Source organism: Gorilla gorilla, chromosome X, assembly GCF_029281585.2.
Source record: "Gorilla gorilla gorilla isolate KB3781 chromosome X, NHGRI_mGorGor1-v2.1_pri, whole genome shotgun sequence".
Classification (NCBI taxonomy): domain Eukaryota; kingdom Metazoa; phylum Chordata; class Mammalia; order Primates; family Hominidae; genus Gorilla; species Gorilla gorilla.
The window spans coordinates 112,102,449-112,119,805 of record NC_073247.2 but is presented as its reverse complement, the minus strand read 5'-3'; the positions used below and the strand labels follow the sequence as shown (position 1 = coordinate 112,119,805).

Below are 17,357 nucleotides of genomic sequence, written 5' to 3'. Positions count from 1 at the left end.
CGTAACAGAGAATAATTTCTAAAAAACAAACTTTACATCTATTTAAACTGTGGGATTATAATAGTATTTACAGAAAAGTCCGTAATATGTGCCATAAAGCTAGAAATGGTGAAACACTTTAAATCATGTGTTTCCAATTGGCCATCATGACCATAAAAGAACTGTAAGATAATTTGTTTGTTTGTTTTTTAAAGAACGGCATCCTGGTGGGTCCATAAGGCTGAGTTAGCTGTGTGACATAAATTGAAGGAGCTGAGTGAGCTGGCCTATTGAGTAATTTTAATTTTAGTGCAGTTGATGCTCAGTTATTCTTTCTGAAAATAATTAGCTAACAGGTCAGTGCTTCACTCTCTCCTGCTCTTCATTTTCTTATAATTATGGCTTTCCAGTTACTGCCCTCCTGGTCTTTCCTTTTTATATTCAGGTCAGCAAGCATTCTACATCTAGGTTGGTCATATGTTAAAAATCCGCTGTGATTCTTCTTGACTAAGTGTGGAGGGTGACAATGTATCCATTGTGTCCATGGCATAGCTCTTCATTATATGTGCTGAATCTTCTTATCAGTCTCAGAGAGCCAGGCCTGTGAATGTCCAAGGTTGAGCAGATCAAGTGAGTTTGCGGTGTCATTTCCACAGGGCTCTTTTCTCAGAGGCATAGGTCTGTTAGGGTTTGTGTTAATTCACAGACATGCCATTCTTCCTTGTTGAGGCAACAACACATTTTCTTGAGCGTGCCTTTGCTGCTTCCTCACCAACTAGGGAATGGATTCACCATCTACTAGGTATTTCAGATGCATAATTTATGGTTCATGGTGTAGCACAGCTGGGGATTCTGTCAGGACATACCAAGTATTAGAAATAGTAGGTGAGTGCCCTATAGCTGTACCTTATGCATTATTCTCCATTTCATGAGAAATGGTGTGAAGTTCTTGGATTGCATGCATAGTGCATTGTATGGTAGATTGATTTAATAAATGCAAGAATCATTTTACCTATCAACACTTGAGCTGAAAGTTTTCATGTTCTTAGTATAACTATACTCAGAGTTGTATTAGTGCTCACTCTCTGGTTCTCACTTTTGTCTTGCCTTCTATATTAGTCAGGGTTCTGCAGAGAAACAGAACCAATAGGCATATCTAAATCTATAAATATGTAGAAAGAGTTTTATTGTAAGGTATGGGCTTATGTGATTATGGGGGCTGAGGAATCTCATAATCTGCCATCTGCAAGGTGGAGAACCAGGGAAGATGGAAGTGTAGTTTGAAGGCCTGAGAACCAGAGAGCCAATAGTGTAGATTCAAGTCTGGGTTTGAAGTCTTGAGAACCAGGAGCACTGAAGGCGGGAGATGATTAATGTCCCAGCTCAAGCAGTAAGGCAGAGAACAAACTCAACTTCTTTCTTAATTTTTGTTTTATTCAGTCCTTCAATGGATTGGATGATGCCCACCCACATTGGGGAGAGTTATCTGTTTTACTGAGTTTGCCAATTCAAATGCTAATTTCTTCTGGAAACACCTTCATAGACACACCCAGAAATAATGTTTAACCAGCTATCTGGGCATTCCATGGTGCAGTCAAATTGACTCACAAAATTAAACATCACACCTTCCACGCTCAGCTACTGACTCTCCTCTTTTTCTTTGAATATGTTCATCTATTTTTCTCAGATAAAACTGACCTGGGTTCTCTGATCCTGATAATCCTTCCTATTTTAGTTGCACTACTTCAATTTCTGCTACCTTTGCTTTTTACAGTTGGTTAGTAGACATCTTTTAAGAATCAGTGTACATAGTGGTTAAATTTCTAGGCAGGCTCTGGAGCTAGACTACCTGTTTTCAGTCTTAGATCTGCTATATTTTTTACCAGCTGTGTGACCTTGGGCGAGTTATCTCACTTCCATGTACCTCTTGTTTTTTTTCACCTGCAAATGAAAATATTAGTAGCACCTTTCTCTTACAGAGTTGTGATGATTTCAACAGTTAATTAATGTCAAACACTTAAAACAGTGCCTCACGAATAGTAATTGCTCAGTAAACACTAGCTATTATTATTTTACTTTGATTTTATAAGAAGAGAAAAAAGTCTTCTGAAATGATGACATTCTTTAGAGGCAGTTTTAGAATTGTAGCTTCTTCCACCTTGTCTGTAGTGATGCATTGAAGATAAGTGAACGAAAATATTAGCTGTATCAGCATCCAATAGTGGGAACCTCTGTGCAATGTTAAGTTTTATTATCTTTAAGCACAAATTTCTCTTCCCCTTATTCCTACCCTATTGGACAGTCTAGCCACTGTTTGCCTCATTACAGAGCCGACATCATCCTGGCTCAGAAAGATTTTTAAAATCAGATCTGTCACGGTCGTAAATTATCATTCTTTCTTCAACCCAGCAGCTCCACCTTCAAGGACTTAGAGGGCAACAGCCTGAAGGATAGTGGACATGAGGAGAGTGACCAAACTGACAGTGAGCATGATGTCCAGCGGAGCCTGTATTGTGATACTGCTGTCAACGATGTGCTGAACACCAGTGTGACCTCCATGGGATCTCAGATGCCTGATCATGGTAAGGACTGGTTGGATGTAAGTTGCAACAATCGACTCCAAAGAACCCAAAATATTTGTAGGCACACTATACTACTTTGCTTAATGAGTGTATTATCAAGGTGTCTACAGAGCTCACACCTCAGCAGCATCTACAGGTTTTTGAGATGTCCTGACACCTAGCCAGATTCTTCTTTGCCCTCCCTAAGTGGATCCCCTAGGTCTGTATAAAGTTCAGGCACTTTAGAAGCTGACTACATGTACATATTGCATACATTTTCTTCAATAAAACTGCACTGAGCTCATAGGAGATGAACAGATGCCTTCTCTCCAGGAATAAATGCCTCTTTTTGCTTTAGTACATGAATTCAGCTGATCAATTGAATTGCATAGAACACAGCACTAATGAGACCAAAGGGGTGGGTTTTATTTTCCTATCAGACTGGTTAGCTTTACCCAGAGTGAGACTCTGTTCTCTCACTACAGATTGTGTACTATTTACTGAGGATAGAAAATACCAAACTTCCCATTTTGTCTATGGGGCTGCTATGCCAAATCCCTCCCTCTAGCTTCCACACAAAGCCATGCCATTAGTCATAGGGGAGACCAGGGTAAGAGAACGTGGCTGAGTCAATGTAAAATATTCCGTTAATGTGAAAGGCACCTCAAAGCACATGTCAGGAGTGGCATCCTCATGTATGAAGAAGAGTCTGTTTCTGTGAACTCGGAACTCAGCCACACATGCTTTATCGAGAGGCACTATTTAAAACTTTGCTAGGCAGAAGCCAGAGTATAAAAACATTAGCAGAGTTCAGCTAAGGCAGAATGTTTAGATGGACTTGGGCACAAATGTCATTTTCAATATTTTACTGATGCAAACATGCTATGCAAACAGCCTGTCTTTTTCAATTAAGAAATATGAATTCAACTTGGTGGTTAGGCTCAGTGAAGCTTCAGAATGCTTGGCTATGTCTTGAGAAAAGCTAGACTCAAGCTCAGCTGGAAGCCCTACTGCTAAAAGACTTAAAAATGAGAAAACAAAATATGGTGATTATGTGCTGGTCTTCAGCTGTTTCATTTCACTGTAAACATCATTAAATGCTTTTGTTTTGGTTTTTGGAAATAAGTCCAAAGGAAAAAAATGCACTATCCACAAAACAAAATGTTTTTCATGGAAAAAAATTAGTCACTGTAGATTGTATTAAATTGTCTTAATCCATCCCCTCCCCAGCAGACCCAAGTGTCAAAGTCTATTATATAGAGAGGTCACTATGAATTGTGCACTGCTGTCTTCCCTAATTGGTGAGTGGTGACATCTGCAGAGATAATACACTTTCTGGGAAACCTTACTATGGCTAAAGATGAAAAAAATTAAACAGTTATATAACTGAAACAGAGACAATTTAATACTCAGAGGATTAGCAGTATGTCACAGGATGCAAACTGATATATATCATTTACTAGTTGTGTGTTTCAAAGAAATGCTTTTTCATTTATATCAAGAAAGGGTTTTAGTTAGATGCTCTCTAAAATGAAATGACTCCAGGAAAGGAAATAGTCATAATTGATTCTCACTTTATGCCTGGCTAGAACAACATCTGTTTTATTTTTTTGTCACATTTCTCTAGGAAAACAGTATCAGGGAACTGCAGCTAGTTTTTTCTGAGAGAGTGTTTCTTACAAATTGGATGTATTACATATATATGTGTGTGTGTATATATGTGTACTGTGTAGATTGGATAATAAGAAGAGTATTCTTTTTTGTGAATGCCTACCTAAATTTTATTTCAGCTTAGTGATTTGGGTTGAAGGTAGAGACCACCAGTCTCCATATAGGTAGAGTGACCACATAACCCAGTTTGCCTTGTATACCTCACTTTACATCTGTGTCCTTGGCATAATCAATAATGAGAATATTCTAAAGGAAATGTGTGGCAATACTCCAAGATTCCCCTACATATAAGATGATGATTTTACACACACACACATGCATACACACACATACACACTTTTTGCTGGGCCATTTTGGCAACACTTTCACATTTTGTTTCTTACTATTTGATTTGCATGTGTATATCTTCATTTTTTCTATTATTCCGGCAGTGGTTAAACCTTGAGCCAACCCTTGAGTGAGTCCTTTTCAACTTGTGTGATTGCCTCAAGTTTAGGTACAAAAAGAATTTGGGCCTTGTTTACATCTCGGTCTCTCCCTTGTGATATCCCACTACTTCTGAAGCTTTCTGTAATAATACTTGTGTGTCCCATAGCAACTTCAGGCTTGCCACAGATTCCATCACCAGTTCACTTGGACTGATGACTGCAACCTCAAAAAAGAGCAACAATTCCAACAATTAACATTTCATAGCATTTTAATATCTCAAGTCTGCATTTGCATAATAAGTATATCACATTTTATCTTAAGGTACAGTGGTTGAAAGGCAGTCACAGGGTGATCCACCATGCATGCCTGATCTTATAGCCATTTTAGTTAGATTGTCCCAGGGTAACATGGTATTGTTGCTTCAAAGGATTACCAATTTAGAAAGGTGAGAAGGGAAAATAGAATCTGCACTGGACTGAGACCTGTACTGAAAATCTCAAGAATTCCTTGAGGAGAAAAAAACTAGTCCCCAATCCCCTTGGTTCGTTGACAGTGTGATGGGAATCTTAAACCCAAGTGTTCTGAAATTCTTGGAGTTCCAGAGCAACTGTTCTTGAGGTTTGCGTAGGTGTCACTGGAGCAGAATGAAGAATGTAGTGAATTTGTCAGGCTAACTCTGATCCTGGTATTTCTTTTAGTCCTGCCAGAACCACTCCAAAGTTGGGCCAAATGTATCCAACAAGAGCGTACCTTACACCTTTGTTTTGGGGAGTTTGGCTCACCTTGTATTCCATGTCTGTAATTCTCTCTGTGACTTTTCTAATTTGGATATTAGTACTGCATCTTTCCTTGCACGTATGTGGACACATGATTGAAGGGGAATCTCAGAATTTTCAAAATAAAGATAATTTTGTGCATCTGTTAGTTTTTCCTTTGAGCAGGAATGGGTTGTTCAAGGAGCTGATGTTGTGTTGCCTGTGTTTGGGGTAAAGGTATAAACTATATTTGCTCCTCTTTTTAAGAGACACCTGGGCCCTGTGCTTTTCCACACTGCCAAAAGTTTCTATGGGATTTGTCCTTAAGATTTTATTGTAGCAGAAGAATGATCGGTGTGAATGACAAGGATGCTTTGTGACTCTGAGTAAGGGCCCAAATTCCTTAATTTTCAGTAACCCTTCTCTGAGAACATTCCTAGAGGTGGGAACCCAGAATCACTATATTTAATGAAGGAAGGAGAATATTATATTCAATAAAGGAAGGAGAATATCTAGAAGACTTCTTTTTTTTTTTTTTTTTGAGACAGAGTCTCACTCTGTCACCCAGGCTGGAGTGCACTGGTGCGATCTCTACTCACTGCAACTTCTGCCTCCTGGGTTCAAGCGATTCTCCTGCCTCAGCTTCCCAAGTAGCTGGGACTACAGATGCGCACTACCACTCCTGGCTAATTTTTGTATTTTAGTAGAGACGGGGTTTCTCCATGTTGGGCAGGCTGGTCTCGAACTCCTGACCTAAAGTGATCCACCTGCCTTGGCCTCCCAAAGTGCTGGGATTACAGGCGTGAGCCACCACGCCTGGCCTAGAAGACTTTTGAACTCAAAGGGCAAAAGTCAGGTATTTAGTCACTAGGAAGTTTGGATTATGTGTTTCCTTTTCAATTTTTAAAAATGTCTAAATTTATTTTTTATTTTGTTTATAATTGACACATCATAATTTTACATGTTTGTGGGGTACAATGTGATGCTTCAATACATGTATATGTTATATAATAATTAAATCGGGGTGGTTAGTATATCCAGCAACCTCAAACATTTATCATTTCTTTGCGGTAATAGCTTTTAAGATCCTCTTTTTTAGCTATCTGGAAATATACAATGCATTGTTATAAGCTATAGTCACCCTACTATGTATAGACACCAGAAGGATTGTGTTTGATTGTCCAACCAGACACATTCGTGAGCTCAGTGAGGGTGGAAATGAGAGAGAATGACAGGAATCTCTGCTTTCTGGATTACTGTCAATCTTGGTATTTCTCTTGACATGCCTAAGACCAGGTCCGTTGGTTGATGAACTGGCTAAGCTGAATTTCCTGGTTGCCAGCTGACTGAATTACAAATTCATTTGTTATCCAGTGCCCATGAATTAATACGTTTCAGTTTGTCCTTAGTATTCAGCTCTTGTTATGGCTTCCCAGAGAAGAAGATGATAGAGAATTCTTTATCCTGTGCTTTCTACTGGTGTATTGTAGAATGGCAATTTGGAATGCTGTCTCTTAATAGCTCTGAGTGGCTTGAGACCAAGTAAGTGTTGTCATTGGCAGGTTTTACCACTTGATTTGGTTCTTGAGACAATTTGGTGCTGAGCTTGGGAGTCAACACTCAAATTTTTTAACTGATGCCTTCTGTCCCTGAGGGAATTATTTGGCTTGAGGGAGTCTGAGTTACCTGGTAAAATTACCACCCTCTGGTGGGGATAAGAATTTTGCCTTTATGCGGTTCCTGCAGAGACTCTCTAAAAAAGAGTGATTGACAAGTAGAGTAGTGAGAGGTGCCAGAGGCTCATGGGTTTGTTGCATGATTAGGGGTATCATGGGGCTTGAATTTCTTCCTATCCGGGTTATCTCTGAGCTAAGTAGTGGGGGCTGGGGTCTGGCTCCTTCTTGCTTCTTTGCATAACAATTTTTGATGATGTGGATATCCCATTATTCTTACTTAAATATGTAATCCTGATATGAGATTGGGGTTTATAGGGATCATGCCCTAGAAGTGTACACTAGTCCCAAGCTCAGCTATTTTGTTTCAAATTACACTCGGTCCCTCTTTCCTTATGATTTTAATTATTGATTATAAATTCATCAGATGAAAAGATGACTCTAATTGCTCTAATATGCACCCAATTTGGAGTTCACTACAACACTGAATTGGTTTCCCTCCATGCTAACTGATACCAAATGGAAGCAACTTACAGAATTTTTTTTGTAAGATTTAGCTGCTTTTCATATCCAAATGCGTCCAAATGCAATATAATGATTGCTTTATTTCTGGAAGTATAGATTCTTCTGTTTTAGTAGACTTGTTTATTTACTAGTTTCATCACCTGTATAGCATTTAACATGTTTGCTGTGTATAACATGGATTTGAAGAACTTGATCTGTGCCTAATGCAACTGCTGTTACAAATTTGCCATGAAAATGTTCTGTAGGCTGCATACTATGCTTATTCTAGTGTCAACCACAGGTATATTAAGATGTTTACACTTTCAACACTCTACCAACAATATGTAATTTTGTTTCCTCTAGCCATTTAAAGAAATTATGATTCCATGACTGAACATCCCTTCTTTTATCTTCTTATCTATCCCCCGACTCACCTCTCACCTCACTGAATTTTGAAACACTCATTTCAATTAGTCTGTTGGCAAAATAGGGAGTTCTCAATGGAGACTATTTTGTGTCATTGCAAAGCAGTGTGCTGCTGGGCTCCAGATATGGTAGCATGGGCCAGATGTTCATAGAGTAATTGAAAATTCCATTTTATCAGAATAGCATTTGCTATCAAAAAGTTTTATCTTTACGCGAACAAAGCGGTTGATTAGATCCCCCTGGACCTGAATTAGCATCTTTGAGGCTAGATACACTGTTTTGCAATTCATGTGGTTATTTCTTTCCCAGTTTTGCTCATATAGAGACTTTAAAAAATGTCTTCATCCTCTTGCAAATGTACCTAGTGAAATTTAATTACTTGAACCCAGGAATGTGTATACAGTGTTTCTATATATGTGATTTCCAGCTGCTTTCATCCTGCCTCTGGTATACTAGGCAGGAATAAACCATGAACAGATATATCACTCATTACTCAGTAACATTTTTGAGTGCCCACTATGTGCCTGGCTCTGGGAATTGAATGTGTCAACTACTGCTGTTATTGACTGTAAAAGTTGTTATCTTTTTACTTTTGTTAATCTGGGGTTTACTGAGGTGACCAAGGCCAGCTCAATGATGAAATGAATAATTCTATTTTAAAAAATTATAAGAATAGATTTTGGGGCCATTAAAAACCTTGTGAATATTGTGCCAGTAAAGCAAGAGAAGCAATATGAAAAGACTGTTACAATCAAGATCTTATTTTCAATGGGAATATCATGAAATATTCCTCCTTTGATGTTCTAATTTGGACAGTATCACATTGGTAAACATTTTTTTTTAAAAATCCATCTGTTGTGAGGTTGAATTTCCTACTCATCTTTGGTTAATGTCATTGTAGGATGCTAAGTTTAATCTCTGACATGTCCAATTACCTTGCTGGTTTAGAGGCAGTCAGTAGCACTCAATGCCTAGTACCCCTTTTTTTCTGATGCCCAGAAACTTTATCCTTTCTCTCAGTCTCAGCAGTTTTTGGGCAGGTAGGAAGAGAGGTGACAGGTGGAGCTTTTTCTTTTTTTTAGTTCAAAACCAATTATCTGCTGTACCACATAATTGGATTTTTTCCAAGGCAACATTTACATTTTATTGGAAAAATAATCACTAAAATAAAAAATTGTTCTTCACTAATGGAAACCTCCCTGTTGTTAGAATTTCTTTGCTAGTATTCTTTTGGCATGGGCCCTTTGGTCAAATAATTGTTTTAGGACAGTTCACCATTGGTTTCTTCATGCAGGACATTAAGAATAATATCAACCGTTTGTCTAATTTTAAATAGATACGCTATTGTGTTATAGCATATCTATTTAACATATTGTGTTATAGCATATTGTGTTTCCCAACATATATATATAGAGAGACATATATATGTATATGTGTATATCTATATGTATATATATCGGGAAAACACATGCACACACACACTATACACACACACACACACACACACACGTTGGTTATATATATGTTATGCGGTTCCTGCAGAGAGTCTCTAAAAAGAGTGATTGACAAGTAGAGTGGTCAGAGGTGCCAGAGGCTCATGGATTTGTTGCATGATTAGGGGTATCATGGGGCTTGAATTTCTTCCTATCTGGGTTATCTCTGAGCTGAGTAGTGGGGGCCAGGGTCTGGCTCCTCCTTGCTTCTTTGCATAACCATTTTTGATGATGTGGATATCCCATTATTCTTACTTAAATATGTAATCCTGATAGGAGATTGGGGTTTATGGGAATCATGCCCTGGAAATGTACACTAGTCCCACATTCCTGGGTTCAAGTAATTAAACATTTCACTAGGTATATTTGCAAGAGTATGAAGACATTTGTAAAAGTCTCTATATGAGCAAAACTGGGGAAGACATAACCACATGAATTGCAAAACAGTATATCTAACCTCAAACATTTATCATTTCTTTGCGGTAATAGCTTTTAAGATCCTCTTTTTTAGCTATCTTGAAATATACAATACATTGTTTCTTTCCATATATATATATTTATGCTTGCTTTCTTACTCTCTATATATGTAGTGTGTGTGTGTGCATGTGTGTTTTCCCGATCTACTTGGAACTTTTAGTTGTCTGATATTCAAGGTTATTTTAATAGTTATTATTACTAATAATTACTTGTGGTGGGCTGGGCATGGTGGCTCATGCCTGTAATCCCAGCACTTTGGGATGCTGGAGCAGGTGGATCATTTGAGGCCAGGAGTTCAAGACCAGCCTTGCCAACATGGTGAAACCCTGTCTCTGCTGAAAATACAAAAATTAGCTGGACATGGTGGCACATGCCTGTAAGTCCAGCTACTCGGGAGGCTGAAGCACAAGAATCACTTGAACCCATGAGGCAGAGGTTGCAGTGAGCCGAGATTGTACTACTGCACTCCAGCCTGGGTGACACAGTGAGACTCTGTCTAAAAGAAAAAAAAAAAAAAAGGAAAGGAAAAAAAATAAACAAAAAACAAAAACAACAGAAAAAAAACTACCTGTGGTAAGGAATTCATTACTCATCAAAAAATAAATGCCAAAGCTTTTCTTGATTAGTTGACATTAAGAATTTCCATATTTTTAAGCATTTTGAAAGCATTAGAGGATGCAGGATATGTAAAGGGAGCACAATGAACAATTAAGAATTTCATTCTCCAGTAGTTTATGGTCCAATAGCAAAAATGGTCCAGTATGGAATAGACTACATAGGATCGGTGAAGAAAGTAATTAAGATTTTTGAGCTGGAAACCAAAATGCATTTAAAAGGACACTTTGGTGTAATGTGATCTCTTTGGAGGAATGGTGGAAGCCAGGCCCCAACATAGTATACTAGATAAAATTATGCTCTATTTGGGTGATTTACTAGGTGAATGTTTTCCAGTAGCTTCATGAAAAATCAACTTCTATAGGCCATGAAAAGTAGGGACACTGCCAATAAGTTAATAGATGAGAGACAAATCAGGTTGTTTTGTGGGACTTTCCCTTTCTTTCTTTCTTTCTTTCTTTCTTTCTTTCTTTCTTCCTTCCTTCCTTCCTTCCTTCCTTCCTTCCTTCCTTCCCTCCCTCCCTCCCTCCCTCCCTCCTTCCTTCCTTCCTTTTTTCTCTTTCTTTCTCTCTTTTTCCCTTCCCTTCTCCTCCCTCGTTTCTTTTCTTTTCTTTTTTCTTTCTTTCTTTTCTTTTTTTGAGATGGGTCTCACTCTGTCACCCAGGCTGGACTGCAGTGGTGCGATCACAGCTCACTGCAGCCTCGACCTCCTGGGCTCAGGCGACCCTCCCACCTTAACCTTCTGAGTAGCTGGGACCATAGGTGCATGCTTGGCTAATTTATTTTGGTAGAGACGGGATTTTGCTATGTTTCCCAGGCTGGTCTTTAGCCCCTAGGCTCAAGCAGTCCTCCTGCTTTGGCCTCCCAAAGTGCTAAGATTACAGGCATGAGCCACCGCTCCCAGCCTAACATTATTTCTGTCCTGTCATAAGATGATTAAGAGCCATAAACTCTATCAGGATGGGAAATGATAAATCTAAACACGGATTTTAAATATTTGTAGAGTATTTTTTTTCTGTTTATTTTCCTCTTAATCCTTTTGTTATGAAATACATATGGGGAATTAAGTCCATTCATAGCCAGTTTAAGGGATTGATACCAAGCATTTTTTTTTTTTTTTTTGAGATGGGGTTTTGCTCCAGGCTGGAGTACAATGGCACGATCTTGGCTCGCTGCAACCTCCGCCTCCGGGGTTCAAACTATTCTCCTGCCTCAGCCTCCTGAGTAGCTGGGATTACAGGCCTGTGCCACCAAGCCCAGCTAATTTTTGTACTTTTAGTAGAGACGGGGTTTCACCACGTTGGCCAGGCTGGTCTCGAACTCCTGACCTCAGATGATCCACCCGCCTCGGCCTCCCAAAGTTCTGGGATTACAGGTATGAACCACCGCCCCTGGCCCCATAGTTTTAAAAGCAATTTCAACAATACCAAAATTATGTATCATTTATTTATTCTGTGGACAAAATAGTCGTGAGATGGCTTTCCTCTTTTATGATAGATGCTTTTTGTCATCCAGGGTCAGGACTTGCCCAAGGTATTTTTGGTCTCTTGTTTTTATCAGATGGCTCAGTGCCCTGTATACTTTGCATCAAGGAAAGCTTAATTGATACATCCACTTTGGAAACGTGGCTTTTTGACAAGAAAGCCTTTTTAATTTCTCTTTCTTTATATAAGGCTTATCCCCAGTAAAACTCCAGCCTAGAAAAATCATTGTGTTACTCCATTCTCACACTGCTATAAAGAAATGCCCGAGACTGGGTAATTTATAAAGGAAAGAGGTTTAATTGACTCACAGTTCTGCATGGCTGGGGAGGCCTCAGGAAACTTACAGTCATGGCAGAAGGGGAAGCAGGTACCTTCTTCACAAAGTGACAGGAGAGAGAGAGAATGCGGGAATGAGAAAGTGCTATACTTTAAAACCATCAGCTCCTGTGAGAACTCACTCACCATCATCAGAACAGCATAGGGGAAACCGTCCCCATGATCCAATCACCTCCCTCCCTTAACAGGTGGGGATTACAGGTCCCTCCCTCAACACATGGGGATTACAGTTTGAGATGAGATTTGGGTGGGGTCACAGAGCTAAACCATATCAATCATCAAGCACCAAATTAGAAAAGGTTTGAGCTGCCCTTTTTAGGAACATCAGAAAAGTTGCTTTTTAGGAGATCACACACAGGTTCTTCTTCTGGGGATATTTTCAAAGATCTGACATAATCTAGGCTTAGGTCTTAGATGGACTTGTAAAGCTCACAGTGGATAGACAAAACAGACTCTTTTGCAACTGGACAAAGTGGAACCCCATAAACCAATCATTCTGCCATGTAGAGAGAATATAAAGCAGTTCCTCGTAGTTTGTGATAAAGAGATTATTAATGAAATATCAGTCTCCAGAGCTGTTTTGGAGCAAATCCTTTGGGACTGTAAGTGTGTGTGTGCAGGTGTCAATGTCAGAAGGGTGCTGTAGGCTTTTAGGTTTTGTGGTAAACACTGGACTCACTTAACAATGTGCCATTCAGAGATCTAATGTGTGGTTGGAAGTATGTGTAGGATGGTGTGTAAAATAGGTAATTCGAAAGGCAATGAATCTGGAAGGGGCCAAAAGAATTGATCAGAAAATGAACTCTTTGTGACTGAAGTTACTCAAAGTTTTGTCACGTTGAGGCGGCCTAATGACAAATACTTTTTTCTTTAGAGGGTCTCTGGTAATCAGAAACAATAGTTGTACTTCATTATCCTTCATGACAGTTTAGACAACAAAAATGCAAACTATTAAATTTGAAATAATAGACAACTCTGTTTTATCATTAGTTTAGTTCTTTTTAACCTTAGTAATATTCATTTTAAAGGCAAATAAGGCTCTTTAGGTTACTGCCTTAGTTTAACAGGAAAATTTTCAATCTGGCTAAAGAACTCTAGAGTTTTAGAACTCTAAAAGCAGGTTTATCTCCCTCTGCCCCCAGTAAGCTAAGCCTTGGGGCCTTTCTAAATTATGGTCTAGTCCCTAGACTCTAAGTAATGCAGGACTGCAACTGTAATCTGCTTTGAATAAAAATATAACCTATAATGTTGCTTCCTTTTTAAGTAGAAATCTGTAAACATACAGTACTCTAATAATTTGGAGAAACCTTGGTACTCTTAGTTGATTGCAGCAAGGCAGCTTCCAAGTCATGGGTTTGCAAATCCAAGTCCAATGCCAGAGATATATTTTCCAATTTCTGTGGTCGCTTTTCCATCTCTAAGCTCATATATTCTCTCCTTTTCTATCCTTAACTTGCATAATAATAGATGTTTGACAACTTACTTTCTTTCCTCCTCTTTCAGTCTCTATGGAGTTTCCAACCTGTGTGAACAATAGAATATTTCCCTTTTAATACATGGAAAAGAGGAAAAAGAGGAATGATGTATGTTTCGAGATATTTAGGCTGGTCAAACTGTTCCAAGGCATCACCACCTGCTGTTTTTAATCATTAATGAGGCTGTCAGTTGCTCTAATCTGGGAGGTGAACCAAAAGAATTGTTTTGACTTTAATTTAATTTAAAAATCAGCTTATTGAAAAAAAATGCTTCCAGCTTCTATGAGTCAGGTTGCACACTGTTGATAAAACAAAGCAAGTCAAATGTTGATGCTGAACCATCATTCATATGCAAACGTGAACCGTTTTAAATTTGCGGAACTCTTATTATTACCATCACTAGCCAGAAATTTTAGTTCTTTTTTTGTTTGTTTGTTTTAGACAGCGTCTCCCTGTGTCACCCAGGCTGGAGTGCAGTGGCGCGATCTCAGCTCACTGCAACCTCCGCCTCCTGGGTTCAAGAGATTCTCCTTCCTCAGCCTCCCAAGTAGCTGGGACTACAGGCCTGCGCCACCACGCCCAGCTATTTTTTTTGTATTTTTAGTAGAGATGGGGTTTCGCTATGTTGGCCAGGCTGGTCTTGACCTCCTGACCTCGTGATCTGCCCACCTCGGCCTCCCAAAGTGCTGGAATTACAGGCGTGAGCCACCGTGCCCGGCCAAATTTTAGTTCTTTTAATTCAGGTAGCCATTGTATTCCGGAGACATGCTGCGTGTAAATATCTGTTCCATTTTTTAGAAGAAAAACTGATGCACCAAAATTTTAAACACTCTATTAATGTCAGAACGCAAATCTATAGCAATGTCCAGAGTGAAGCCTAAAGTGCAAATTCTTTTGCTTGACTCAATGCTCATCACACTGTTTGTACATTTTAGAAGTTTAATGACTATCTGTGAGTACTCTATTAAGTTGGAGTTTTCTTCACTGGATGGTTTTGCTTAGTGACAAAATGAGAACTCAGAAATACAGTGTCTGTGCACAAGTGGATTTTAACGACCTAGAGCCAGACCTTTGTTTGTGCCAACTGTCAATTTGGAAGGTTTCATTATGCCTCTCTCAGCTTCATCAAACACTTTCAGATTTATAACTGATGTCAACTGAAGTTGAAGTCAAAGAAAACCTTCTTTTTTTGACTGTAGAAAATATCACCTTATTGTTGGGCCCTGGTTAGCCGGAGGGTAGGTGTATCAAATCACACTAGCCTTCTGCTAAAACAGCAAGTGAGCACTTGCTGAATTCAGCAGATAATCAATCTGCAGCTAATGAGTCTGCAGACAGACTGAGCGGCTGGAGCTGGCACCAGGAAACCACCATTCCAAGTAACCATCTCTTATTAACCTTTTGGTGTTTCCTTTGTGACGCTAATTAGAGACCCATAAAACTATCTGCTCTAGATCTTCGGTTTAAAATACAATTTTCAAAGAAACACAATTCACTTTAAGGCTCCTGTTAGTATGGCCTTTTCAAACCTCATGAAGGAAAATGACTGACTTGCCATTTAAGTAAAGTTTGGATAATTAATCTGTAATGTTTTGGTAATTAAAATGCCAGGAAAAGTTGGTTCTGTAGTTGGTATAATTTATAATACTCTCCAGATTCCGGTGGTACTGAAGTAGGCGGCAGATGTTTCTACCACCGTTATGTTTTGACTGTCTGAAAGTACCCATTCCCACGCTGTAGCCCTGTCTGCCAGACTGCCTGTCTGCCTCCTCCTTTGGTGTGAATTTGTTTTGATTGCCTGAGGGGGTTAGATGTGTGCTTTGCTTCCTTTCTGGGGGATGATGAGCCAAGGAATGAGCTTTGTACTCTTGGGAGAGGGAAAAGTCTTCTAAGTTGACATGCTGTTTAGCTCAAAATGAGTTATCAAATGGGCCCACTCAACATTCAAACTGTTACATTTGCATGATGAAGATGGAGGAGCAGCATGCCTTCCTGCTCTAGTCCCCCATCTCATTTCCTCTTTAATATTTTTTACACCCAGAACAAGAGCATTATGAGATAAGTGTTCTAAGCATGTTGGACCCATGTATTCATCCTGTGCTTTTGTTTACCTGTCTACAGCACCTTTTAGTGCCTCATTTCTCTCATTTGTTTAAAATAAAAAATTACCTAGCATAAATGACTTACATGATCCTAGGGGACAGAATCTCTAGATGAGGAATTGACTGTCTATTAAATAAGTGAGATCTGCAAAGCTGGACATTGTTTTATTTGATTTAGCAAAGAGGTACTCTTCCAGAAGCCCAATATTAATCATCTAGGATCCTTTAGAGATTAAAATATCCATACCAGAAATGCAGGCACAGAACCCAATATTCTTGCAGCATTACCTGGAGCCCCTTTGGTATCTTAAGTTTTCATTGTCATCAATATGGAATGTTTAAAGTCCTAAAAAGTCCCTGAAATCGTTGTGATATGGAACTCATGTTATAATATATCATTTATCCCTTACAGCAACACTGAAAGGGAGAAACAAACATAGAATTCCAAATAGTCAACAGAGGAATGACAGCCATCTATAGTGAGGATCAAAATCAGAATCTTGGCTGATGGGGAAAGATTCAGAAAATTAGAATGAGGTGATAAGAGAGAATGAAATAAGATAAAAATATCTATGGTTGAAACCGAGATTGGCAGGGACAAAAGGGGTATAATCCAGATTTCCTTTTATATGTACTATCTAGCTAATACTCATTGATAAACCTAAGAATTCTAATTCTCATTGGAGTCTTCCAGACAGATAGTGTCCAATCACTTCAGGCTCCAACTAATATGAGCCAGTCCTAATGAATCAGTACAACTATTTCCACTCTACTCCATTACATTCAAGATTGACATCATTAGTCTGCCTGTAAATACAAAGGCAGGCAGAACATCATAGTGGCTAAGAGTACAGACTTTGAAATAAGACAGATTTAAGTTTCATGCTTATCTTTGCCACTTAATAGCTATTGACCTTATTTGTTCGAATCCTCAATTTTCACAACTGCAAAATGGGAGCAATGATAGAAATTACCTATCAGAATGTTGTGAGAAGATCCAGATAAATACTTCCTGGAATATAGCAAGTGTCCAAAACATAGCAAGTGTTATTGTGGGGACTGAGTCAGTGGAATAGCCACTTTATAGGATTTCAGGTACCCTACCACTCAAAGCCCCTCATCTGTGATCCCTTTAACAGAAAGTGAGGCATTTCATTTTACAGTTACTGTTCACACTTCAAGCAGTCCATGGGGAGAGAAAATGCATTTATTTAAATTCACACTAAGTTGTAAATAGTTGCTATTAGATTGTTTCTAAGCTTATTATTTGAGAGGAGTGGTGGGGGGAAGAGGATGGTTTCTAGAATATTGAACTTTAAAAGTCTCAGAGGGGAGAATCAGAGGGGAGAAATGCATAGAAATGGGGTGCCAAGGAGT

At 38.9% G+C, this 17,357-nt stretch overlaps 1 protein-coding gene across 4 annotated transcripts in view; it reads left to right on the top strand.

Moving 5' to 3' along the window:
- PCDH19 (protocadherin 19) overlaps positions 1 to 17,357 on the top strand; it is a 118,096-nt gene that overhangs the window by 65,263 nt on the left and 35,476 nt on the right. For 2 of the 4 annotated variants that reach the window (XM_019019784.3, XM_055376541.1), the window contains one exon: positions 2,392 to 2,561. In XM_019019784.3, the coding sequence (XP_018875329.1) occupies positions 2,392 to 2,561 (170 nt within the window). Of the gene's footprint in view, positions 1 to 2,388; positions 2,562 to 17,357 lie in introns of all 4 variants that reach the window. The other 2 variants (XM_004064490.3, XM_004064489.4) reach the window with 1 other exon arrangement.